The sequence below is a fragment of the Hippopotamus amphibius genome, chromosome 12 (assembly GCF_030028045.1).
Source record: "Hippopotamus amphibius kiboko isolate mHipAmp2 chromosome 12, mHipAmp2.hap2, whole genome shotgun sequence".
In the NCBI taxonomy this organism is placed as follows: Eukaryota; Metazoa; Chordata; class Mammalia; order Artiodactyla; family Hippopotamidae; genus Hippopotamus; species Hippopotamus amphibius.
The window spans coordinates 382,194-408,315 of NC_080197.1; the positions used below are offsets into that span (position 1 = coordinate 382,194).

Below are 26,122 nucleotides of genomic sequence, written 5' to 3' on the forward strand. Positions count from 1 at the left end.
GAACCCACCCTGGCCGGCCCCTGTCCCCAGGGACAGCTGGTAGTCCCTGCTTCATACAACTCAGGGCAGATGTTAAGGAAGCGACTACAGTACAGATGATGGTGGGCAGAGGGCTTGTCTCTCTGAGCCAGGAACAAAGCAGTGAGTGGTCAGTGCAGGTGTGTCTAGTCCCACCTGGACGCGCCTGCCACTTTCTCTGAGTCTGTGGTTCCAGGGTGAACCCCATCCTGTAGAAGCACTCCTGGGGAGCGCCACCTGCTAGGACTTCTACCGCCCTTCCAAAGCCAATGTCCTTTCATAATCAGGGGCGACTCGCACAGACCCTTCAACACTCATCTTTCCCAACACTCATCCTGTAACCCGGTCCAGCTGAAGGATGCCTCCTGGCGTCCCACAGCCTGTGTTCCCACCGTGCTTTCGAGGTGATCAAGGCACCCATCACACAGTGTTGCCATAAACTGGCTCAGGTTAATCTTTGCATTCCCTTTAGGAGCTGGGAGCAGACTGGGACCTTCCACAAATGTAGGAGGGAGGAAGGGAAAGGAAGGAAGGGGCTGCCCCAGTGAGGCGGAGTGCCAGGTCCCTATGCACTGCCCCACCCTCCCCCAGGCACCAGGTGGGGATCCCAGGCAGGGCCAGCTTTACTGGTTTGGGGTGGGTGGGGGTGGGGGAAGAGACCCGCAGAAGCGCGGTCTACAGCCTCCAGGGCAACTGGAAGTCCTCGGGTTCCAGCGGACTGCAGTGGGTCGCCTCCACGTTCTTGAGGTGCTTGCGCGCCAGGAATAGCGCGAGCTGCCGGCGCCGCCGCGGGCTCAGGCCCCGGCCCACCAGCCAGGGGAAGGCGAGCCCATGCGGCCCCCAGGCCTCCTCGTCCTCCCGCCGGTCCTCGCAGCGCGCGCGGTAGGAGCGCAGCAGGTCTAGGCACCACGCGTCGTCCACGCGGTAGCGCGCGTAGAAGGCGGCCTCCTGCGCCAGGCTGCCGGCGCGCAGCCAGCGGGTCACCACGGCGAGGCCCTCGCGCGCCATCGCGGCGGGGTAGCGGTGCTGCAGCAGGCGCAGGAGCAGCTCGTTGCCGCGGTTGCCCTCCACGTCGCCCGACGGCAGGGGGCGCAGGGGGCCCGAGGTGCCGACCACGTCGTCCAGCGTGCGCCGGAGCAGCAGCACCGGCCCGGGGTAGCGGCACAGCTGCTCGGCCACGTTGAGGTTGAAGTGCTCGCGCACCGTGCGCACCACCAGTCCCTTCCAGCTGTGGGGCATGACCTTCAGCGCCAGCGGTACGAGGTCGTCGAAGGTGGCATCGAGCACCAGCGCGCCCAGCTCCGGGTACGTCATGGTGGCCCACGTGGCCGTGAAGCCGCCGATGGACCAGCCGTAGACGACCACGTGCGCGGGCGGGAAGTGGAGGCGGTGCAGCGCGTACTTGACCACCACGTCCACGGCGTTCGCGTCGTGCTGAGGGAACGGCGCGCCCGTGCTGCCTCCGAAGCCCGGGTGGTTCCAGCCCAGCACCGAGTAGCCGGCCTCCAACGGTGCCGACAGGCAGCCCATCTCGTAGAAGCCGGCGTTGCCCTCGCAGCAGATGACAAGGCGCAGGCCGCGGCCGTGGCTGCCCGGGCGCTGGCGGCGGTCCATGAACATGGTGTCAATCTCGTTGCCGTCGCAGGCCACCAGCTTGGCGCGCCGGCCGCGGTAGCGCTCCACCAGGCGCTCCTGGCCCTGCTGCAGCAGCGGCAGCAGCGCACGCGTCGTCAGGAACACGGAGCCCGGGTACACAAGCCAGCGGCCCAGCGAGTGGGCCAGCGCGTAGCTGGCCAGCTGGCCGGGCAGCTCGCGCATCTGCCGCAGGAGGCACCGCGCCTGGCCGCGCGCCCCGCGGGGCGGCCGCCCGGGCGCGTCCTCGCCCAGCGCCGCGCCGCGCAGCAGCCACACGCCCGCCGCGGCCGCCGCGCACGTGAGCGCCCGGTGCCCGCGGCCGCTCCCGGCGGCGGCGCGCACCTCATCCCAGCGGAAGTCCACCGGCCAGCCGCGGAAGTTGTAGGTGTAGTTGGCAGTCAGGTAGATCTTGAACACGTGCACCAGCGCCTTCACGAAGCAGACCACGCACATGGGCGCCGAGGGCCTGGGCACCGACCGAGCCCTCAGGCCCAGTGGCCGGGCCGGGGTCGCGGTCGCGGCGGGAGGCCCAGGCCCGGCCCGAAGGGCGGCGGCAGGGGCGGGCGCGCGCGGGGCCGCCTCGGGACATGTCTTCTCGGGGCTCGGCGCTGGCGGCCTTTGTGACCTGGGCCGTCCGCGGCCCAGGCGAGGCACCCTCTTTGTGAGTCACCGTTGCCGGGGGAGAGGCGGCCCCCCGCGATGGGCGCGCAGAGGGTGGGCCCCAGTGCTGCTCCGCCCGCCCGGGACGCAGCCTTGGGCATCCTGGCGCGGCCACACCTTCTCCAGGCCCTCTTTGGCCTGCATCCTCCCGGGGCCCCAGCCTCACTAGCCTCTCACCAATGCCCACCTCCAGCCACACCTGAGCAGCCCCCAGACCCCTCCTCTTTGAACTGTAGGTGGACACGCAGGCCGGAAATCAGCAGCGCTGATCTCTTCCTGGGTCTCCCGGGGAAAAATGCAGGGCTGCCCACGGCCCTGAACCAGCTTGTGGTGGGAATGCCCCCACCTCCTGAGGTACCTGCCCAGGTGGGAGAGGGAGCAGAGGCAGGCCGGAGCAGCCCTGGGGATCAGGCTGTGCGACAGTCTGCAGAGGCTACGTGGGCCCCCCAGCAGGCCAGCCGGGAGGAGCCGTTCCCTGCCCAGCTCTCCCGCTGCAAGCGCAAAGCCCAGGAAGTGCTGGGGGAGCGGCGCGGGCTGGCTGGCCTGGCTGTTTGCTCACTGCCTGCGCGCCCGCCCTCCACACCTTCCTTCCCAGGAAAGCGGGTGAGCGCAGGCTGGAAACCCCCGGCCTGTTCCAGATCCTCTTTCCACTGGCGCCTGCAGAGGCAGTGACCTTCTCCAGGTGGGTCCTGCCTGGCCAGTGTTCCTCATTTTCAGCCCCTAGTCGAGCCCTCCTCCCTGTGAAACCACCCCACATGCTGTCCCTTCCCCTTTTCTGGAGGGCTCTCAGGGTTCTCCTTTCTCTCCTGCACCAGAGAGGGCCGGCCCACCTGAGGGCAGGACAGAACCCACAGGGGAGGCAGCCGAGAGCCAGGCTCCGGGGCTCCTTCAACAGGTGCCTGGACCCAAAAGGGAATTTGGCAAACCCAGCCCCACCCTCGGGACTCAAGAGGCCTGCTTTGGAGACACCAGCCCTCTGGGGAGGGGGCTCCAGGCCCCAAGAAGTCCTCTCTGCAGTGCTGCCCCGTGCGGCTGAGTTGGGGGCGTTGTGGCCAAGGCAGCCCCCACCAGGCTTGGGAAGCAGAGCTGAGGATGGCTGCTGTCCTTCAGGGTTGGTGGGCGGGAGGGGTCAGTGGGATGGGCAGAGCGAGTGACTTGAGAGGGTTGAATATCCATCTCCCCCCACCCACAAGCCCCGTTTCCAGGTGAAATACAGAACACACAGTTAAATTTGAATTTCAAATAAACAACCGATACTTTTTGAGTACATGTCCTAAATATTGCATGAGATGTTTTCATATTAAAATATGACATCTGAAATTCAACTCTAACTGGATATCCTGCTTTTGGTTTGTTTGTTGTTTTTCACTAAATCTGGCAACTCTACCCCAGCCCCTGTCCCCCCAGGCGCTGAGATCCAGTTCTTCCTGGTGGTCAAGCTCCTTTCCTGGCTGAGCTGCTTCACTCATCCCTCAGGTCCTGAGGCCCAAGAGGGTGGCTCAGGGTCCACTGTCCCGCCTGGGAAGGGCTCTGCTCCTGTGCCTTCTGCCCTGCCACCACCTCTCCTTTTTACTGGGTCCTGGGCAGCAGCGGGGGCAGTGGGGAGACTGCCCCAGGAGGGAGCCTGCAGGGTGCCACACCTGGGATTGAGGGATGGGCAGAGCTGCCCACGGGGATGGGTGGTCCTTGTCCTGAGATGTCCACCCCTGGCCCTGAGGTTAGAGGTAGAGATGGAAACCTTGCGGGGGTGGTATGGGCATTTACTCTCCTAGGAATCTCTTTCATAAATTCATATCCTAGCGGGGGCGGGGAGGCAGGGGAGGGTGCAGACCTAGAGGGTCAAGGTTCTTTTTTTTTTTTTTTTTTTTTGGCTGCATTGAGTCTTCATTGCTGTGCACAGGCTTTCTCTAGTTGTGGTGAGCAGGGACTACTCTGTTGTGGTGCATTGGCTTATCACTGTGATGACTTCTCTTGCTGCAGAGCACAGGCTCTAGGTGCGTGGACTTTAGTAGTTGTGGCACGAAGCCTCATTAGTTGTGGCACGTGGGCTTAGTTGCTCCTCGGCATGTGGGGTCTTCCCAGACCAGGGCTGGAACCCGTGTCCCCTGCATTTGGCAGGCGGCTTCTTAACCACTGCGCCCCCAGGGACGTCCCTCCAGGCTCATTCTGTGAGCCCTCAGGAGCGACCCCAACAGCAGAGCAGAGGCCTCATTGCTTCCTCAACCCGAATCCAGGCAGACACAGTGGACTCGGTGGTGCGTCCTGCGGGATCGTCTGCACGGTGTGTTGGACACATCCCACTTTGTTTTGATTCCCCGGGGAAAGATGGGGCATGGAGGGACGGTGTCCTCCTGGGGGCAGTCTCCCACTTGGTTGGAAGTGGAGGCTTTCCTTTGGCCAGGCCCACCTGCCCTTGGCTCCCCCTCAAGAGCAGGACGCTCAGAGAAGGGGGAACAGCCAGAGACCGGATTCTGGGGGGCAGAGGTCAATGGGCTGGAGCTGCCGGCCCCCCAGAGCTCTTAGCCTCGGTCTGACCCGGCCTCTGACCCCACTAGCCCTGCTCCCAGTCCGCGGGAGCCCCAGTGCCCCAGAACCACCCGCTTAGTTGAGACAGGAAAGCACATGACAGGAAGGGAGCCCTCCTCCTGCTGTCCCCTCTCCAGAAGACACCCCCCCCCCAGACGGGACCAGCTGCAGCAGCAGTGACCTCTTGTGCCCCAACCCCCCTGCCGCGGTTCGCTCAGGGAAGGTGCGGTTGTGTCCCCAGTCGTCAGTGGTCAGATGGAAAAGGCCACCCCCCAGGGTCCACCCGGCAGACATCTGAGAGTGCGTTTCCCCTCCGCCCCCCACAGGGCCGGCTGGGCTCTCTGACCTCTGGCCTCCACCCCACAGGGCTCTCACCCTCCCCCACTGAGCAGGGCTCCCTCCTGGCCAGTTCTGCTCAGCTTCCCCGGAGGCCCTGACATAGGCTGCCAACCTCAGAGGAGGAATGGAGGGAGAGAGGGAAAACCAGTCCCAGAGGCTGGAGGGGTGGGGGCAGGGTCAGCGCCCCCGGCAAAGGGCATCCAGGCTGAGGGGCAGCGCCGGCCCTGGGCACGCTGAAGCCGCCCCGCGGGAGGGGTGGCTGAGTCTGCACAAACGCCTCTGCTCAGGAAATGGGGTGCAGGGATGGTGCGGGGTGGCTTGGAGCCTGAGGACAGGAGGGGACGCTTCCTGGCGGATGCGGGGTCAGAGAAGGGGCGGAAATGGCCAAGACAGCTGCTGAACATCTGGAATCACAGAGCGTTACCGGCGCCCTCAAGGACGGCGGGGTTTGTGGGGAGTGGTACACATCCACACCCTCTCCTCCTGCCTTCCTGCGGGTCGGTCTTGGCCTCCGCGACACTGCACGCCCGTCAGGGTAAAGCCTGGGATGGCGTCGAGAGCCCTCCAGGCCAGGTGGATGGGGGCCTCGTCCCCTGGGGCTCGGCCCCCCCGGGTGGTGCACAGTGTGTGCAGGCCGCGGCCCAGCTCCTGAGATGGTCCCCGGGGCCCCGTGCACAACCGGAAGCGTCACTACACACTCAGGGCCCAGGGTCGTTGCTGGCCAGGAGCCCCTCAGGGCCGGCCTCCCCCTTTCCACCCCTGCAGCCCACCCGCAGGGTCTGGTGTAAAGTGATGGCTGCACGACGCTGTCCAGAATGTCACACAGGCTCCCTGCCGCGAGTCAGGCAGGGTGTGAGAAAGGCCATCCTTTCCAAGCCCCTCTCTGGTGCCCACAAACATGCCCACCCACAGGCCCGGCTAGGGTGGGCATTTTATAGTTTGTTTTTATAAAAATGGGTACGGAGTGCACGTTGCCGGGCAGCTGGCCTTTCTCGTGAGCACCACCGCATGCCCGTAGCTGGTCAGTGGCCACTTCTCCCCACGTGCAGACCCTGATGCCCCACTACCCTCTGCCGGTGAACACCCAGGTCCCCAGATCTTTCTCTTCAGCACGGCTGCCAGGAGCACCCTTGTCTGAGGACCCTGCCTCTCGGTGCTTTCCCCTTCACACCCGAGCCCTAAGGGTGTGGCCAGACCGCTTTTCCAAAAGCTTGTGCTGGCCTGAGTCCTGCAGGGAGTGTGTCTGCAGCGCAGCGGGGCATGTGGCCGGTGCGTTTCTCCTGGTCCACGTGTGTGTACGTTTCATGAATGTCCGCTGCGCCTGGCCTGTGGGCCAGGCACCGGGAACCATTCCATCAGGCAGGCCATCCAGTCCTGCTTTTTGCCCGCTGCCCCTTGGAGGCCCCTCACCTGTGGGGCCCCCAGGCCGGCCAGCCTCTCTCTCGTGGTGGCCAGATGGAAACGATGGCCTGGACCCCAGCCTGCCCTGGCTCTGGAGAGGGGAGACTAAGCGGAGCAGGGATGATGGGGTGATGGAAAGAACGGGGTACCCTCGGCCTGTGAGTCAGGTCTTGGGGTTTGGGGATGCCACGTATTTTCAGCGTGGGACCCCAGAAACCAGTGGTGGCGGCGGGAAAGGGGATCAGCACAGGGGGCCTGAGCCGGCTCCTCACCCACTGGCCCCAGCTCCCCACCGCACCCTGACTCAGAGCCCTGGTTCCCACCCACAGAGCCTCTCCCGGGGACTCTGACTCTACCAGTGGGGGTGGGCCGAGGTCCCCAGAGAGCACAGAGGTGGCCTTTCCCTCCTGGTTCCTCCAAGTCACAAAACCATCAACATTTTTTTCCTGGCGGTGAGGCAGAAGGTGGGAGGTGTCTCCGAAGGAGCGGCCCATACGGTGGTCCTTGGAGACCTGGAGGGTGACCTGGAGCCCCCCACACCCGTGCCCTGCCACCCTGCTCCCGCAGCCCCGGGGGCTGCGGTGGCTCCTCTTTGGAGGTGGGGCGGTTACTGGGACGCCCCCACTCCACCCCCAAGCAGCATCCTGGGTCCAGGCAGTCATCCCCAGGGTGCAGAAGCACGCAGCGGAGCGGGCGGAGGCGAATCAGGAGCTGAGCCCCCAGCTCTCCTGTGCAGAGCAGCAGACAGCCTGGGCAAGGCCTGGGTGGAGAGCCCCCCCAAGGCCAGCCTTCCTGGCGCGTGGGTCTCCCACCTGCCCGGTGGGTGGGCTGCAGCTGGCTCCTTCCTGACCCGCTCTCCCCCAACACACCCCGGAGAGTGGAGGAGGAGGGGACTGGAGGTTGGGGGTGGGGCAAAGCCAGCCCAGAGCAGGCGGGACCCTGCCAGGCCCCCGAGGTCGCGCCTTAGGTCTCTGGCGCAGGGTCCGCTCTGCCCTTCGGGGCGCACGGCTGGGGGAGGGGCTGCACCGCCGGCACCTCCCGAGCGGCTCTGAGCGGATCTAGGTTACAGCCCTCGCGGCTCCTTCTAAGTCTCTTGCGCAGATTAAAAATGGCAACTGTCCTGGAGCTGACCCCAGGGGACCCTGGAAGTCTCCTCCCCACTTGCTCACAGGCACTCTCTGTTCTCAGCGTCTGCTCGGCTCTGGGGCGGCTGCTCAGAGGCTCTGGCTCCCCCCACCCCTCTCACCCGCGGTCCCGGGGGGAGCTGGCGGGAGGTCAAGCCCACCGCAGCCCGTCCAGCCCACCTCTGTGGAGGCTGGGGGCAGGGCCGCTGCAGGGCCCAGACAGGCAGGCCCTTCTTCCTGCGGCCCCCTCCCCTCCCGGCTGCCCCCGCTTCAGGCAGAAAAGTGGGGCGGGAAGGGAGGCGGGGATGGGGGAGAAGGGGAAGGTGGTCAGCACCCCCCTCCCCACAGGAAGGCCTGGAGGGGTCCAGAAGGGGCGCCCCCACTTTGGTCCCTGAGGTTTCTCTGGGAGGGGCCGTGCTCCAGGGTGAGCCCGCTTGGACTGCACACACATCGTACAGTCACGGAGGCATCCCTGCCCCCAGGCGGCCCGGCTCCCAGACAGAATCTGGGGGCCAGGAAAGTGTCTGGGCCTTTGCCCTGAGCCCACCCAGAAAGGCAGTGGGGTGGGGAGGATACAGAAGCAGAGAGGGCCCCGTTACCCCCCCTTCCTGTCCCTCACCCACCCTGGGGATCTAACCGCAGGGCTGCCCACCCAGCCGCTTTGAAGCCGCCGGGGCAGGCCTCAGCTGCCGGGGCTCCTGCGCCCGGCCCGCCCCTCCGGCTGGGCTGCGTGGGAGCTGGGAGTGACCACAGGGCCGCCAGGGGCCTTTGAAGTGCTGGGGTGAGGCCGCAGGAAGTAGGCGGCAGCCCACCCAGGCCCTGGGCCCACCCACCCGAGGACCAGAGTCCCTGCCCACCAGGCCCAGGCACCAGCAACCTGCGCTGCCCGGTGTGCACTGGCACGGGGAGCTCGGGGACGAGGAAGGAAGGGTTTCCAGGCCGCCACCTCCCAGCCTCTGGCGCCCAGCCCCCATTTTGCCCAGACTCCCCTGGGGGAAGTGATGGGGCCAGGATTGGTCCCTCTCCCTCAGCTAAAAATAGCGGGGCTTGGGCTGGGTGGAAACCCCCCTGGCGGGGGCGGGGGGTGGGGTGGAGGAAGGAGTGGGGTCACAGGGCTGGGGCCTCGGGGAGGGAGGCTGAGCAGGAAATGCCCAGTGCCCCGGCCCCAGCAGCATGGTCTCCCTTGGTGGCACAGCCCCCTGGAAAGTCCCAGGCAGTGTCTGGGACCCCTGTGGCAGGAGTCTCCCAGGTCCCTCGGGCTGGTCCTCACGTCCTGGGGGGCTCCCGCATACCGTGGCCGGGGACCGCTGCCTGGGCCTGGCCCGCTGTCCTGCCTTGGACCCCAGGAGGCCCGGGTGGAGCCAGGTCTCCCCCCTCGGTCATTCTCTGTGCCTGGTGCCGAGCGGAACCACCCACCTCCAGTCCCCCCCCGCTGTCCCGGCGAGAACTGTTACCGGAGGGCCTCCTGGGCCAGCAGCTGGGCACGGGGCTGGGCACGGCACGGTCCACCCCTGCCCCCAGGCGCTCGCTGGGCACAAATGAGGGCTTCGCCTGAAGGAGGGCTTTTCAGGAGGGAACCCCCGGTGGTCGCCAGCCTGGAGCCGAGAGGGCGGGCGAGGGGGCCGGAGCGAGACCCAGGAAGGTGGCGAGGAGGTTGCTGTGAGTTGGACTGTGGTCCGGGGCCTGGCCCTGGGGAGGCCTGGGGCGGAAGGGAACTTGGCACGATGGAGGAATAAGAAGGAGGCCAGTGTGGCTGGAGCCTGGGAGGGGTACAGGAATGAGGCCAGGAGTAGGGGGCCGCTCACGTGGGGCGTGGTTGACTGCGGAGAGGGGTCTGAGAGGACGCCACGTCTCAGGAGCCACTGAGAGAGTCATCAAGAAAGTTCCAGACTCACATGTACGTTTCAGAGCGCTCACTGCTTTGTGGAGGGTGGGCTGGGGGCGGGGGCGGGGCTCAGGCTGGAGGAAGGCTCCAGAAGGCAGGGCGGGGCCCGCAAGGAGGGTGCGGGGACAGGGGGGCGCAGCGGCCCGGGAGGAACGCGGTGGTGCTCAGAGTGTCAAGCGTCCGCTCCTGGTCTGCTTTCCGGTGGCACCGGGCTCCCAGTCGATTTTGCCAGGGGAGAGCAGTGGCTTGGGTGTTGGCAAGGAGAGAGAGATGCCAGGACGGGACGGACGTGTAACACTTCTGGTATTTTCAAGAGCAAATATGAAATCTAAACAGGATAGGAAGGAAGCCAAGAGAGGGGAAGGCCGAGAGTTTGGGAGAAAGGAGGGCTGCTCCTAGCGAGATGTCACAGCTGTAGGCAAGCGGGGGCACGGCCGCAGAGCGAGCGGCCGGAAGAGTTGCTTCAGGAGGGCGAGGGGCTGGGTCTCAGGTGTGACTCCGGGGCGTGGGACGAGCGGTCTTCGGAGGTGAGGAGGCGGAGGAGGCGTTTCTGGGCCTCACCATCACAGACGCCACCCCCGTCCCTGCCCCCTAACCAGTCACCTCCACCATCGTCGCCTCTGCTGCCTTGAGCGCCACCGTCCGTTCCCATCAGCATCACCCGATCCACCACCAGGCTCAGCCGCGGCTGGTTCGCTCACTGCCCACTCGGCGGAGGACCGTCTGGGCGCAGAGCTGCCCCGGGCTCCGGCCCTGGGGACGTTTCTGCCCTGGGGGAGCTTGCAGGCTGCCGGGGCGGAGCAAACACAAACACAAGGACTGGGAACACGGGCCCACAGCCCACTCCTAGGCACGTGCCCCAAAGGAACGAAAGGTGCTCGCACGCCGTCGTCCTCTCACTCACAGCAGCACCAGCGCTCACGCGGCCCCAGACTGGGGAACCCCGCGTGTCCGGCAGCTGGCGCGTGGTCTGTCCACACAATAGAGAGAAAGGGGGGCGCAGAGCGAGCCTCTCTGCCACGGGGAAGGAGCTGGCTCCAGGAGACACCCTTCCTCCTGGCTTTGTTCACGTGAAACGCTAGGAAACACAAAGCCACAGTGACGGAGGGCAGGTCAGTGGTGGGCAGGGCCGGGGGGCAGAAGGAACGCCAGGAGGCCGAGGGGGCTGGGGGGGATGTTCTCTATCATAGTAGCGGGGGTGGTGACCCGACCCCCTGTTTGTCAAATCTCATCAGATTGTATGCTTCAAATTGGTGAATGTCATTGTATGTAAATGATACCCCAATGAAGCCTAATTTTAAAGACCGAGAGTGGAATCAGGAGAAGCATAGGCGGGAGGTGACAGGGAAGGGCCGGGGGCCGGGGGAGCGGAGGGCTGGGCTTTGGCCTCGGCTCCTCGGCAGAGGTGTCGTTCCTCTTGGGTCATGAGCTGCATGCGTGATTAAATCCCCTTTGGTGACTTGAACTCGGGTGAGCAGGGGCAGATCCAGGCTCAGGCCGTGTGCTCAGGGAGCTCACGTTCATAGACTGGTTTTCTACCTGGGCGGGCGCCCGGGTAACCAGGACAGGCTGGCAGCATCACCTGTGAATCGCCAGTGGGCACTTGTGTTGAACTCAGCCCTGGCCGGCAGGCGGAGCCCGGGGGCCTCCCAGGTCCGGCAACCTGGATGCAGTGACCTCCTGGGACCCTCAGCTCCCAGACCATCGAGCAGACTGTCAGCCGGGGGCCAGCGGCGCCAGCTCAGGGGGCCACGCTCTGCTGCGTGGCTGCGGGAAGGGGTGTAGGAGCAAGAGGTCGTAGTGGCCTTCACCCCACCTCAGCTGTCCCTGGGCTTCTAGGCCTGGGCAGGGGAGGGCGGGGCTGGCCTGAGGTCTGGCCTCCAGGGCAGGGGGCCCCAGGATGCACCTGGAAGAGTGGGGTCCCCAGTGGGGGTGGGGCTCCCTGAGGATGGGCCCTGGGCCTGGCGTCACCTGGGGGAGGGGGCCGGCCCACATCCTGGCTGGCCCGGAGGGGCCTGGGGAGCTGTCAGGGGCTGGGGTGTTTCCCTGGTGCTGCTCTGCCATCCTTCCTGAAGTCAGGGTGTGAAGCCGCTTGGACCAGCCACCCGTGCGCTGGCCCATCTTGGAACCGGTGAGCCCCAGGCCCCAGTGACCTTTTCCCCCCGTTGGCCTTGACTGGGGCTGGGAACCTCCGGCCTGGCGTCCTGTGTCCTGCCAAGAGGATGTCCTGTCCTCCAGGCCGGCTCCCGCCCTCCTCCATCCCTCCAGGGCCTCCAGGGGCAGAGGTGGGGGTATGGGGGTGGTGGGGACTTGGAAGCCAGCCGACTGCCTCCCCACCGATGGGTTCCGAGCCCCGTCCGCCCTCCCGGCTTCCTCCTCCCCCCCGGACCCGGATGCAGGGGACAGAGGCCCCCAGCCCAGCACCTGGGGTTTTCCAGGACCGACTCCAGTTCCCCCGCTGGGTGGGGGGTTAGCTGCTCCAGGGAACAAAGGCCAGGGGAGGAGAGGGGACGTGGGGAGCAGGGCTGGGAAGGGGAGGCCCTGAGGCCGCAGCTGGGCGGCTGCCGTCCCCATCTCTCTCTCTCTCTCTCTCTCTCTCTCTCTCTCTCTCTCTCTCTGTCTCTCTCTCTCTCGGGTTTCCTGTCCCGAGCGAGTGTGGGCATGGTGTGGGGGAGAGGGTGCACGTCAGCTCCGCAGCTCCTGCCACACGCCTGGCCCTCATCTTGGGGGGGGATGAGGCCAGGGTGGGGCACCTCTGGCGGGAAGGCGCTGAGAGGCCCCTGGAGCTCGGCCCCCACCAGCTGCAGGGACGTGAGCGGGTCCTTGGGGAGCAGGAGCAGGGCCGGCTGAGCACGGCCACCTGCAGGCCCCTCCCCACGTCAACCTCACGTGCGGCCTGAGGGTCCTGCCTGCTGCCCCGCACCTGTGCTCGTGGGCCCGCCCCGTGCGTGTGTGTCCAGGTGGCTCAGGTGCCTGGGGCGGGGGGTGGGGGGCGCTGAGAGGCCACCTACGTGTCCCTGCGTCTGTCTCCCGAGTCTCGGTGCACCTGGTATGTTTCTGAGCAGGTCCCCGGTGGGGCGTGTGTTTGCTTGTGCACGTGTGCGCGTGTGTGTGCACAGATGTGTCTGTCTGAGTCTGTATCCCAGGCGTCTGAATCTTGGGGTCTCCGCGTGGCCTTCTCGTGTGTTTATGTGGGTGGGGCGGACTGCTGTTTCTCCTCTGAGGTCAAGAATGACCCGTCCCCCCAGGAAGCCTGGACCCCAGCGGGGAGGGGCAGGGGCGGGAAGGTAGCTCTTGGGCCGTCTCACCGCCCCCCCCCCGCCCCCCAGGCTTTGTCCACCTTCAGCGGCTCCGGCGGGTGAAAAATAGCCTCGGGGCCTCTGGAAGCGGAAGGGGCAGAGGCACCCCCGGGGAGGGCGCGGGGCGGGAGGCACCCCCGGCCCCGCGGGCGGCAGGCGGGCGGTCCGGCCCCGCCAGCGCTCCAAGGCCCGCCAGCCCGGCTCCAGCAGGGCGGGCCCCACATCCGCCGGGCCCGGCCGCGAGGCTTCGGGACCACCACCCCGGGGGCTCCTCCGGGCCCCGCTCTGGAGGAAGGCCGAGCAGGCCCTGGGGCGGCCAGCCCGGCCGGGCCTCTGTCCCCAGAGGTAGGGCGAGCGGCCGGGCCTCCGCCAGCGCCCGCCGGGCCGCGCTCCGCTGTGCTCGCGGCGCGGCTCTGTTGGCTCCACCCGCCCCGCCCACTTCTGGAGGGGCCCGCTGGGGAAGCCATGCCGCCCTGGGGCCGGGAGTGGCAGGTGGCCGTCCCCCTGGCTGTCCAGGGTCCCCTGTGGGACGGCTGCATTTCCCTCACACACTCTGCCGTGGGTGGGCAGTGGGTTTTCGCCGTCTGGGGCTCTGGCGGATAGGGTGTCTTTGAACATTCTGACACACGGTTTTTGTGAACCCGAGCACGTATTTCCTTGGGCCCCCCTAGAAGTGGAGCTGTGGTTTGCATCGTCCCGGATCTCTCTGAGGATCTTATGGGGGCCCTGTGGACACTCCCAGAAATGCTGCCATTTGCCCCTGATTTCGGGGAGTGCACACCCCGGGGCTCCGGAGACGCGAGCCCCGCCTAGGGCCTTTCCACCCTCGGGGGTCTGTTTGTCCTCGGCCAGGCTGGGCCTTGGGCTAGGGTCTCCCGGGGCGAGGTTGTCCTCCCCCCAGGAGGGCAGCGCCCGTGCACCCTCCACCCAGCTGGGCACGCCCAGAGGAGGCGCCCCGTCCCGGAGGCCCACACCCACCCTTCCTTCCTCAGGAAAACCTGTGGTCTGATAAGGCCTCCAGGCTCTGGTTTTCAAACCACCCCGGCACCAGGACCCCCCCCCAGGGGAGGAGGGAGCGGAGCCCCATGCAGCCTGAGGCAGCTGGGGGCTGGGCAGCCGGGCTCTTGTGCTCCAAGACCACTCTCGAACCAGACACATCCGCGTGGCCACAGGGACAGGCTCTGAGGGTCCTGGAGGGTCTGGGGGCTGTGAGGCGGGGGTGGTGACACCAGGTGGGATGGCTGTTCCCCCAAGCTCCTCCCGGCAGCTCCACGCAGGCAGGGGCAGCCCCTTCTTCCAAGGCCAAGGCCCTGAGCCTCCTCCAGCCCCCTCCCCTGGCTTCCCCCCACCCCGACCCTCTCCTGGGTGTGTGGGGCTGAGGGCCCAGAGGAAGAACACCGCCCCCCAAGTTCTCATCCCAACACCAGGCAAGCCCCTTCTTCCAACACGGCCCGTTCCGGGGGCCCGTCCGCTCCGCCTGGGGCTCCTAGCAGCGTCCCCCGGTGACTCCAGTCCAGATCCCGTCAGGAAGAGGTGCCCACGGGGCACCCGAGCCTGGAAACCACAGCAGAAAGCCGGGAGCCGCGCCCAGCGCCCGCCTGGCCCTGGCCCTTTCCTGCGCCCACCTGGCCCTGGCGACTTAAACTCCCCGATGATGTCAATGCCAACAAGAGAGGCAGCGCCTTCTGGGGCCGCTTTTGTGTTCTGCTGTCGTGCTCAGCCCGCTTAGCTATGTCCAGTGGGTTCTTAGGTGAGACTGCCACCCAGAGAAGTAAGTGATTTACCCAAAATCACACAGAGGGTATTGATTCCAGTTCTGGCCAGCCTGGCCCCTCGGGACCCAGGACACAAAAGGCAACCAGACGTGGCCACGCCCTCACTGCACGCAGGGAGGGAGGCGGCGAAGGACAGTCCACAAGTGCCAGTGTTCGGCCGAAGCAGGGCCCTGTCTGGGCGGGATACTCCCCCCACCACTAAGTAAGAGTGCACAGCTGTCTTGGTGGGCTGGGGGACAGGGCTGGGAGCGGGTCCCCAGGATGACTGGGAACCACCAGGTGGGTAGGAGCACGAAAGGCATTCCAAGTTGAGGGAAGAGCAGGTGCAAAGGCCCTGGGGCAGAAGAGCCGCCACATTTGGGCACGGGCACCGAATGGTGTGTAAAGCCGGTGTCAGGCAAAGCCAAGGGCAGCCATGGCGCCACCGCAGCCGGCCGTGTCCCTCGTCCAAAGCAGGTGTGTGGGCCTGGGACCCACGTGTCCACAGGGTCAGCCTGCGGGATGGTGGTGAGGGGTGGGCTGGCCACCTGAGCAGGCAGGCAGACACAGTGGAGGGACATATCCTACTGCATTTCAGATGCGCCCTGCTCCCCTGGGGCGGTGCCACCCTGGACGCTGGCTGTGTGGGGCGTCCGTGGGAGGGAGAGTCACCAGCTGGGGTGGGGGCCGGCTTCCTCCCGGAGCTGTGCCGGGGTCAGGGTCAGGTCCATCAGGGGCTGGTCCCACCTGGGCAGGACTGGAGGTCAGTCGGCCCATCTTAACGGAGACCTCGGAGGCCCAGAGAACGGACCCTGGTGTCCCAACCCCCAGCTGAAGTGGGGGGAGAGTCCCGGGCGGGCTAGCGGGGTCTGAGGCTGAGGCTGGCTGGAGAAGGGCATCCAAGCCAGAGCGGCTCTCCAGGCACACCTGTGGGAGCCCCTCCCCGGCCAGGGCCCAGGTGCCCCGAGGGTGGGGCTCTGCCCAGGCACCTGCCCACGTGACCTCTGAAACCCCAGTGAGCAGGAGAGAGGAGTGGCCTGCGGTCACCCTTCTGCCACGTGACCTCCCCTGACCCCAGCCACACTGGGGTGGGGGCCGCGTGCCCCAGGGTCACAGGCACCCAAGCCGGCGCCACTCCTTTGGGGCCTCCCCGCCCTCACTGGGTACCTGCAGCCCGGCCTCACTCCGCAAACCCCCGTGTCTCCCGCGGCCACAGTCGCTCTGGCTTCCTGTGCCCTGAGCGGGCGCCCATCGCCCTGCGGCCGAGAGCGAGACAGCCCCACTCCGCCCTCGCCTACCGTGTGTGTCTGTCCACCCAGGGCGTCGGCGCTTGTCCTGGAAGCCTCTCCGGAATATTCCATGGAGCCCGCCTCCTCTTCTAAAGTGTGTGTAGGCACCTGCAGAGCGGGGAAAGTCCCCAAAGCCCTGCCTGGCAGCCGCCACATGGCCCCAGGTGGCCTTTGAGGTCATCCCCCCCAGGAGCACCTGGGTTCAGCCCAGCGGGGACCTCCCCCCGCCCAGCTCAAGCTGCACGCCGTCCATCTCCGCAGCCGCGTCCCCTCCTACCCATCCAGCGGGTGTTTTGCCCTGGGTCTGAGACGTGGGCAGGACCATCTCCTGCCCAGTGTCCAGCATGGGCCTGGTTCCCTCTGGAGTGAGCAAAGCAGGACACACACTCCCAGACACTTGTACAAACTTGCGTGGCCACCTCCGAGGGAGTGCACACAGACGCTCACGCACCAACACACACACACCCGAGGAGCCCCGGGACACGCGTGCAGACACACAGGCATGACGAAGGCTCGTGGCAGCTGTCCACAGAAACAGCACGGACAGGCCTCGAGGCAGCGAGCTGGGTTTCATGCAGACGACTGCAGCGAGGAGAGACTCCGCTCCAGCTGAGACCAAGATGCAGGGGTTTAAAGAGAGAGTGGACTGGGACAAAGCATGTTTTGAGGTTTGGCAGCATTGGGATTTTGGGGGTTTTTTGGTTTTCTGGCTGTGCTGCACAGCATGTGGGCTCTTAGTGCCCAGACCAGGGGTGGAACCCGTGCCCCCTGCAGTGGAAGCAAGGAATCTTAACCACTGGACCACCAGGGAAGTCCCCGACATTGGGATTTTTTTGAGCAAAGGCAGGACCGGGGGCTGGGCTCACCTTTAGGGACATGACGGGTCAGGTGGGGGCCAGGCTGAGGCTGGGTCAAGGTTCTCAGCAGGGCGTTGCGGCCGGTCCTTCGTGGGTCCAGGGTTTATGCCTCTTGGCAGCTCTGCCCTGAGGGTGGGGAGGCTGGGAGCCCCCAGAGCCTTCGATCCAAAAGTGAAAACGAGCCTCGAGCCTGACGGAGGAGGTTTTGTCTGATGGTTTGGTTGGGTCTCTTTATTTTGGAACGATTTTAGGTAGATGGAAAAGTGGGGGCATTTGAAAGTCCTGAGAGTGCCTGTGTGCCCCTCCCCTGGCTCAGCTTTCCGCAAAGTTACCACATCACTGAGGCAGCTTCTCTTACGTGCAGTTCAGACCGTACTTGGATTTCACCCGTTCTTCCATTAGCGTCCCTCTTCTGCTCCAAGACTCCATCCAGGGTACCACGTGGCAGGGTCCTCCCATCTCCCTGGCTCCCCTGGGCTGGGACCATTTCTATGATGGCTCTTGTTTTTGTGACCAGGACAGTTTTGAGACTTGCTGGCCAGGTGTTTTGCAGCACGTCCCTCAATTTGGGTTTGATGTGTTCTCTCAGGGTTAGACCAGGGCTGTGGGTTGGGGGGAAGATGGCAGCAGAGGCGAGGGACACATCCTGTCACACTGTGACAGGGGTCTGACATCCCATGGCATCCCCGGTCACCTGGCTAGGGGGTTACCTGCCAGGTGTCTCCCCAGGAAAGCCCCTCACAGGGGGTCCACGCTCAAGGAGCGTGTGCTCACCCCCCCCTCCCGGAGGATGCCAGACTCATCGCCTGGCATTTACGCTGGCGGCGTCCCTTCGTGCTTTGTGTCCAGCAGGACGTTATTCTGATGCTCAGATGGCCCCGGCTCTGGCCACCTCTCCCATCGCTCCCGTGTCCCTCTGTCCTTTGTCTTCTGAGCCCTTCTGTCCTACCGGCACGGCCACTGGCTCCCACCGTGTTCCCTGCCCTGCCCTCGCATCGGCCGTTTCTCTAGGGAGCCCCCTTCCCAGGTCCACTCTGGCTGACCTCTCAACTGACCTGCTTATCACCTGGCTCCTTCCCAGAATACAAGGCGTCTCGTCTTGCTCTCCAAACGTGGGACGTCCACGGCGTGTGTCAGGTTTGACGTGCTCCGTGAACGTCGCCGAGTAAGTGCGCGAGTGGATGGACCGATGATGCTGAGGCAGCGGGCGGGCACTGCCCAGGGTGGGGGCCTCTCCAAGCCCACCGGGGGGCCCAGAACACCCTCCTCGGACGACAGGGGAGCGGCCTGTACCTTGTGTGGGCGGGACAGGGCCCTCACCATCTCCGTTTCCTCCCCTTGCCAGCCCCTAGCACTGAAGCTGGCCAGGTGACCCCAGGGGGAGCCTCCTGGTACAGAGCAGGTGCTCAGAAACTGTGCCCCGTCTCTCCCTTCCTCCCAGGATGGAGCTTGGTCAGGCTTTGGCTGACATAGGCCCCAGCACTCCCCTTCGTGTCCCCGCTTGGCGGCTCCTGGACAGTACCCTGGGGAGAGCCCGGTGTCCCCCTCCCCCGCCCCAGTGGCCATCTGCAGGCATCACCAGCTCCTGCAACTCGAGCCTCGCGCCTCGGGCCTCGGAGGCTGTGGCCCCAGGGAGCAGCTGTGCTCGTCCAGCGGGACGGAGGCCCCAGCCCCCTCGCCCTGCTCCAGCGCCGACTGGCTGCTCCCCCGCGGCCTCCCAGTTTCCAGAGCCCGCCTGAGATGGAATTACAGCCCCAGGCCTGTACCTGTGGCTGGCAGCGGTGCCCCCTGGCGCGGCCAGGCCCCGTCTTCAGCTTTCCTCCCGGGGCCGAGCGAGGTCCCAGTTGGGTAGGGTGACTGCTGGGTGCCCAGGGAAGCGGGGCTGTGGAGACCCCTCCCTCCCCGGGATGGGGGCGGGGACCAGGGCAGCATCCTCAGGGAACGATGCCTCCGCATCAGGGAACGATGCCTCCACATCCGGGAACGATGCCTCCGCATCAGGGAACGATGCCTCCGCATCAGGGAACGATGCCTCCACAGGGATGGACAGGGAAAGGGGGGCTTGGGGGGAAGGGGGGCAGCAAGAGGCCTCGGAGCCACCGCGGTGGCGGGCTCGGATGATAAAGGGACCTGGGCCTGCCTGGGGGGTGGCGGTTAGGGCCGGGGAGCAACACAGGAGGGAGCCCAGGGCCACCCTCCGAGCTCAGGGGCAGGGCCCGCCTGGGGCTGGGGAGGGCTCGGGGCCCCCAGAGAGAAGCCTGGCGGGGGGCGGGGCGGGCAGGAGGCAAAGCAGCCTCCCAACCGTTGCTAGGAGAGGCCAAGGTCGGTGGTCAGGCAGAGCGGTTCACAGACCCACAGGGACCGGCCCCAGCTCCACCCACAGCCCCGGGCACTGCCCCGGCGGGGCGCTGCAGCCGTTCCCCCCCCCCCCCCCCCGTGCTAGCCTGGCCGTGCGGCTGGCACTACGGACGGTGGCTCTGCCCGCCGCCCCCTCCCCCGCTCTGCCCCGTCCTAGGCCAGTCAGCCCCCAGCTCCACCTCCAGCCTTCTGCCCCTGCTCTCTGACACCAGCCCCTCCCGGGCACACACGGAGCGGGGCCCAGCCTCTGTTTGGAGGGAAGGTCTGGAATGCAGGGCCCTGGTGCCGGGACCTGGGGGTGAGGGGGTGGGGGCTCAGGAAGGAAGGGGGCTGGCATTTGGCGGTGGCATTTTGGAAGGACGGTTGGGGGTGAGTGCTTGGACTGGAACCGGGCGACAGTTGGCGGTGGCAGCTGGAGCGGCAGTGGGGCTCGGCAGGGGCACAGGCCTGGAGGACAGTTGGGGTGGGGCAGCCGTGGGGTTGGCAGGTAGCCTCTGGCTCCGGAGGGAGGTCTCGGGGAGGCCCAGCAGGAGGGCAGGGCCAGCTGGCACCAGACACGGCCGAGCCAGGCCCGGGAGCGGGCTCCAGCCTCGCCAGGCGGCCCCCCAGCCCACGGGTGGGGCCCTGCTGCAGCGCAGGGCCGGCCTCCGGTCCACCCGCTGGGCCCTGGATGACGCGCACAGGGCGGTCCCTGCCGCGCAGCCCAGGCACCCTCAGGCCCGCGGCTGCTGCGTCTCCCGCCCTGCCCTCGGCCTCTCTCCCTCCCTGCCCGCTTCCAGCAGGGGCTTGGAGAGGGCACAGACAGGTTCTGGGCAGCTTCCTGGGAGGGGCAGGACTCCCGGGGCTGTTGCCATGGGGACGGCCGAGCAACACCACTGGCTGGAGGATAAACAGGCAGGTTTCCTGACCAGTGACGGCCATGAAGACAGCCCTAGAGAGCCCAGCTGCGGTGGGTGGGAGGCGCTGCCTGGGGGGAGGTGGGGGCGGCGGGGAAGGCCCTGGCAGGGGGCTGGCCCAGGGGGACACTGGGAAGAGACAGGTGAAGTGACATGTCTTCCCAAAGCACCTCTGGAGCTCTGCCCCACAGGAGCTGGGTCCCTCCCAGCAACTCTGCCTCCCGAAGCCACACAGCGGGGTGCAGGGCTGGCGGAGCGCGTGGCACAGGGGGCCCTGCCAGCCAGGCAGCTCTCGGGATCGAGCCTACCCTTCGAGGGCCCAGCGTCTGCAGGTGGCAGTGGGGGCAGCGTGCTCAGAGGGGTGGCCGTCAGCGCGTGCCGCTTCTGCACCTTGGCCCCTGGGTCCTCAGCCCTGGCCTTAGGGACGCTCATTCTCTCCAGGCCCCCAGACCCTGACTGCCTCAAGGCGTCTCTTGGGCTGGCTCCAGACAGACTCACACGTGTGGCTGGGGGTGAACTTCAGAAGGACCAGCGCGCGGTAGGGACCAGTGCAGCGTGCTGACCGTCCATTTGTTCAACCTTCTTGTCTTCCAGCGAAGTGAGGGCAGGGACCACCTCTGGTGCACCGTGGCACCTCAGGCACCTTACTCCCCGGCGCTCCCAGACACCCGGCTGCTGGCTTCGCTGCCTCTGGACACCAGGTTCCGTGGTTGAAGAGCGCCACTGAGGCCCACCCCACACCCTTGGTCCTTGCCTGTTGCCAGAGGCACCTCTGGGGCAGAGCTGCCCTCACGGAGGCCACCCTTCTACCGATGGTGAAGGAGCCACTGGTTGTGAGACACAGTTCCCTCTCAGGGTCTGTGCCAGCATCAGGGGTGACGTGCAGTGCGTGTCACCTGCACCAGGGTCCCGTGGACCCAGTGAGAGTGGAGGCTTTGTACCCGAGCCCGGCATCCGCCTGCTGTGAGTCCGAGCCTGGGCACTGCTGAACGGAGGGCCCCAAGTCTATGCCGCCAACGTCTCCCCATCAGAGCAGATGCACCCAGGTGGCCCCGGAGAGTCCAGCCAACGACCCTCCTCTTCCTCCAGGCTGTGGAGAGGCCACAGCTGCTGCTATGGGCTCTTTTCTTCCTTCTTTTCTTCTCCCTTTCTTTTCATCCTTCCCTCTTTCCTTTTCCCCTCCCTTTCTCCCTTTCTTGCTTCCTCCCTCCCTCCCTTTCTTTCTATGAGAGGGGCTTATGAGCCCCCAGAAGCTCCACTGTCTTCAGTTTTAGGCCGGGCTTGATCAGAGCTCTCTGGGACGGTCCTTGGTTCTGCCTTTTCAGTCTATCAGCCTCATCTTCAGCCTCAGCTTGCCCGTCTGTTGCTTTTTGGAACAGAAAACATGAACGTCTCAGTCCCCGGTCGCTGGTAGGGCTCCTGGGGGTGGGGGGGGCTCGAGCCATCACCGTGCAGCCGAGGGGAAGGGGACAGAGGGTTCCAGGGCCCCAGGAACTCACTCCAGCACGCAGCAAGACTCTCTACCAGGGCCGGAAGCCCTTGGCTAGCAGGCGGGGTGAGCCGTGGTGCTGGTGAGAGGCTGGGTCCTTGCGGGCAGGCCTCCTGAGCGATGGCCGAGCACCACCGTGCGCTCCAGAGGCAGCCGCAGCAGCGCCGCGTTCTGCGCGGACAGTGGACGTGGCACCCGAGCCGGGCTGCTCTCCTTGGAGGCTGTCCGGGGGTCGGACCTTCTTGGGGGAGGGCGGGCTCTCTTCCAGGGGGAGGGCCGCCGTGCGGGGAATGGGCCGCCGTGCGGGGAATGGGCCGCCGTGCGGGGAATGGGCCTCTGCCTGGTGGGCCGCCCTTCTCAGTCTCCCCGGCCTCCTTTGCTACATGGGCCACAACCACGCTCCAGGCATGCATGACGGGGAGGGGGGACCCCTGCAGAGTGTCCTCTGTCCCCTCAGGGAGGACAGAGTGACCGGCCAGAGCTTCCTGGAGGCCTAGAGGCAGCCACTTCTAAGGGGGGCTGTGTCCAGGCCCCACCTGAGAGGGCCCAGGAGACTTGGGCCTGTGGTTCCAGACCCGTGGTCCCCCGAAAGAAAGGCCTGGGAGGGGGCTCCTGCGCCGGCAAGGCCAGCGCAGGCGGCGGGAAGGGATTTGGGTGAGGGTGTCCGGCGCAGCCATTTTCAGGCGCCGGCTGCAGCGAGGGAGTGTCCCGGCCTTTCATCGCTGGCTGCCAGACCGCGGCCGCCCTTGTTCACTCAAGGAGAATTCCCCACACCCCCCCCAAGCCTGGCCTCCCCCAGCAGCCCAGTGAATGCCTCCTTACACACCCTGAGAACGCATCCATAATGGCCTGCCGCCTCCCACCTCCCCAGAAATTCCGCGGCGCTGGGGGGGCAGGGCGCAGACGGCCCGCGGCACCTCCCCACGGGATGGCCAGGTCGTGCGCGACTCCCCTGCGCGGCTGGCCAGCTCCAAGCTCGCCTCCCTTCCCACCGTCGCGCCCGGGAGAGGAAGCCAGGCGGCCTTTGCCCCCGCATAGGCCAGCCGAGAATGCGGGGCCACGCTTCCCATTCCGCCCGCCCGAGGACTCGAGGGCACCGGGGCGGAGAAGGGACGCACAGGGCCCATCGAGATCGCCCGCGGGGGACGCGGGGCAAGGCCCGGGCCGCTCGGGTCCCGCGGGACCCCGCCCACCCCGCCCCGCGGGCAGACCCGGGGACCAGCGCGCGCACGGCCGCCCGTGCGCCTCGGCGGGCCAAACCCTGTCCCGCGGCCCCCGCCCCGAGGCGCACCTCTCCCGGGCCGCGCCGGGGCCCCCGGGCGCCGTGCGAGCGCCTTCCCGCCGCCCGGCGCGCGGCCCGCACAGCCCGCGGGGAAGGCGCGAAGTTTGCCAGACGCGCGCGGCGCGGGGCGCGGACAGCCGGTGGCCCCGGGGACCGACGCCCCCCGAGGAGCAGGCGCGCGGGCGGCGCGGGGGGCGCGCTCCGGGCAGGGCCGCCCTCGTGCCGACCCGCATCTCCCACCGGCGGCCGCCCGGCCGCGGCGTCCCCGCAGGGAGGGGCGCGGGCGCCGGGGACCCCACGCCGCGCCGCCCCCGCCCCCCGCCGGCCCCGCGGAGGGGGCTTCCCACAATGCCCAGCGAGCCGCAGCCCGCACTTCCGCCGTCCGGCCGCCCACGGGGCGGGGGGGGGGGGACGGAGGCGGACCGACCCCCGCCGCGGCCCCCTCCGCCCCGCGAGCGGAGCCGGCGGACCGAGGGGCGGGGCGGCGGCCGGGCCGGGGGGGCGGGGCCGGGGCCGGGGGCGGGGGCCGGGGCCGGGGCGCGGGCCAATCAGCGGCGGCCGGGCGCGCGCCGGGGGGCGGGGTCAGGGTCCGCGGGCGGGGCGCGCGCGCGCGGGCGGCGGGGGCCGCGGGGTTGCAGCGGCGCGGGGGCGCGCGCCGGCCTGACGGACAGACGGACGGACCGACGGACACAGCAGCCCAGGCGAGCGCGCAGCTCGGACCCACCCGGACGCGGCGTTCGCCCGGCGGCCGCGGCGATCACCGGCGCCGGTCCGGCGGCCGCGGCGCCCGCCCTCGCCCGCGCCCCATGGGGTCACAGGTAAGCGGCGCCGGCTTATTGTCCGCGGCCGGGCCGGCGCCTCGCGGCGGGGCCGGGGCCCGGGCCGGGCCGGCCGCTGCGCGCCGGGGCCCCTCCGAGTCAGGGCGCGCCCCCGCCGCCCGCCCCTCGCGCCCCGCCCCGCGGGGGCGCCCTCCCGGCGGCGATCGGCGCGCGCGGCGGCGGCGGCGGCGGCGGCTCCGGGGGTGACCCCCGCCCGGCCCCCGCCGGTCCCTGCGCTCCGGTGGCGCGGGCGGGGCGGGGCGGGCGCGGGCGCCGCGGGGTCCCCGCGGGGCTGCGCGCGGAGGCGGCGGCGGCGGAGGCGACGGGGCTGCCCCGCGCCCCGCGCCCTCGGCGCCTCCTGCCGCCGCCGCCGCCGCGGTGCCTCCCCCGTCCCCTCCGAAAGGGGAATTTTCCAGCTGGTAATTTCTGCTGCGTCAACGCCCGGCCCCGGGAGGCAGCCCGGGGGCGTCCTGGCGCCCCCCGCCCGCGCCGCCCCGCGCGCCCCCCGCCCGCGCCGCCGAGCCGCGCCCGGACCCGCCCGCGCCGAGTTTGCCAAGAGTCAGAACTGCGGGCGGCGGGCGCGGCGGCTCCCCGCGCCCCGCCGGGCCTTGGGGGGTCATTGTCTCCCCTGGGGCCGGGCCCCGGCCTCGTCTCCATTTTAATGACTGGCCGGACCGGCGCGCGGGGGCCTCGAAGCCGGGAGGCTGGAGGGGCGCGGAGGGGACGGGGCGCGCCGAGCGGCGAGGGGCGCGCAGGGCGGACGGGGCGCGCGGAGGGAGCGGGGTCCGCCGCGAGCCGCCTCTTTGTTTCTCCGTAAATAGACATGTCAGTTTCACAGGGGAGCACGAGTCACCGTCTGACAACTCAGTCCCGATGGCAAATGGGGGATTTTCTGCACCAGGAGGCGGGTTCTGCTAGTTGGGGTTCCTCAAGGCCGGCTCACACATTCATTGTCTGCAGACTTGGCGGACCGCGCACAGCAGGGCTGGACGGAGGGCCTGGGTGCAAACCAAACGGGCCAAGAACGGGTATTTTCTGACACCGAGGAGATACCAGCAAAAGAAAGTTTGACTGAGATGCTCAGCGAATTTCCTCACGCTTTCCGTGCTCCAGTCTCAGCGACGCGTCTGTCGTGGATTGCGGAGGGGAGATGGTTATCAGCATTGTTTAAAGAAATGCTAATTAGGCAACGCGTGAGCGCACGGCCGGGCGCAGACACCTGTGCGGAGTCCTCGCGTGCGTCTTAATGGTATCAGTTGTAGAATCTTTCATACTGGGTTTATCGTCAAAGCTGACTTCCCCTTTGGGTAGCAGACCGGTTTCACTCGCTCACCGGCCCGCTTGCTGCCTCTGAAAGCCGTGTTTCCGCTCTACAGGAGTGGGAAATAGTTTGCTCCCCCAAGGGGAAATTTATGGAAGGGTTTTTCACATGAAATAGAATTTATCGGAGTAGAGGCCTTCTACTTGGCATATTTCACGAGAGTTTTAGGTACCGTGAACCGAGAACTTTGGGACACCTTGCTATTCCAGAAAGGACTAAGTGAGGGGTGTACTGAGGCAGAAGTTACTAGCTCCAAGCAGGAGCTCAGACACTGTGTTCCCCTAAAAAGCTAGTTATTATTTTCTTATCCTCTGCTGAAGGGAAGGAGGTGTGTGGGGGTTTATTGTGAGAGTTCTCTTTCGGGGCTTCTGGGATGGACACATTCAGGCTAAACCCCAAATGCAGCCTTTCCTGGAGGCCGGCCTCCGGGCAGGATTTCAGTAGGCCTCATTGACCTCATCCTGGGTGAACGAATTTTCTTTGATAAGTTCTGTTAAGGTTTCGCTGTTTCATGTTTGAAAATGAGCTGTTTTTCCATGTCCAGTTTCTGATGTTCGGGACTGGTGGGCTGTTGGCTGCAGGGGGGCTCCGACCCTCTTGGGTGCTCTGTGTCCCCACTCCGTCGTCCAGGGCCAGCCCTCCCCCCCTCGGCCACACATTAGCATAGGAAGGCGAGGTTGACACTGAGAATGGGTGAGACTCCTCCAGGGGCCTGGAAGGACACCCTTTTACAGTCAATGTGTTATTTGCAAACACGTTAAACCGAATATTAACAAACTTTCCAACGTTGTCCTTCTGTGGGGATTTTCAAATTAAGGGAAATTGGGCCACTGTGTCCCTGTGGTCTGTGTTTCTGGGGCAGCTGTGCTCCTGCTCCACTCTCTACCAGAGGTCTTGGACCAGTCACGAAGAGCCCAGCAGAACGTCTTCAGTAGGCACCATGAGCTGTGAACTTGAACTCCTTCCTTACTTTGCTGATGCTGTATGTGCCCAGGTGCCCTCTTGGCTGCTGTGTTACAGTGAGAGTTCTTGTACCCTGTTCTGGGGGCTTCGTGTTCTCATAAAAATGGAGGCTTTTTTCTTCTGTCTGATTGAACATATTCTACTTTAAAATCTGCTGAGTGATGGTAGATTGTCAAGAATTCCCTGTGAATCTGCCCCCTCCCCGGAA

At 66.8% G+C, this 26,122-nt stretch overlaps 2 protein-coding genes across 2 annotated transcripts; one reads left to right on the forward strand and one right to left on the reverse strand.

Annotated features, from left to right (window-relative positions):
* Positions 1-628: 628 nt before the first annotated feature.
* On the reverse strand, positions 629-2,363 carry ABHD16B (abhydrolase domain containing 16B). The gene has a single exon (XM_057701421.1). It carries the CDS (start codon positions 2,104-2,106, stop codon positions 694-696), a length of 1,413 nt encoding a protein of 470 aa, XP_057557404.1. The 5' UTR covers positions 2,107-2,363; the 3' UTR covers positions 629-693.
* Positions 2,364-22,374: 20,011 nt separating this feature from the next.
* On the forward strand, positions 22,375-24,292 carry LOC130833014 (basic proline-rich protein-like). The gene is made up of 2 exons (XM_057702173.1): positions 22,375-23,288; positions 23,506-24,292. The coding sequence occupies exons 1-2, from the start codon at positions 22,375-22,377 to the stop codon at positions 24,290-24,292; spliced, it is 1,701 nt and encodes a 566-aa protein (XP_057558156.1).
* Positions 24,293-26,122: the final 1,830 nt, after the last annotated feature.

What these genes read in the sequence shown, in the direction of transcription:
- ABHD16B (XM_057701421.1), bottom strand. Translation starts at nt 2,106, where the DNA reads ATGTGCGTGGTCTGCTTCGTGAAGGCGCTGGTGCACGTGTTCAAGATC.
- LOC130833014 (XM_057702173.1), top strand. Translation starts at nt 22,375, where the DNA reads ATGGCCTGCCGCCTCCCACCTCCCCAGAAATTCCGCGGCGCTGGGGGG. An exon ending in CGGAGCCGGCGGACCGAGGG is followed by an intron (nt 23,289 to 23,505) that starts GCGGGGCGGCGG and finishes CGACGGACACAG; the next exon opens with CAGCCCAGGCGAGCGCGCAG.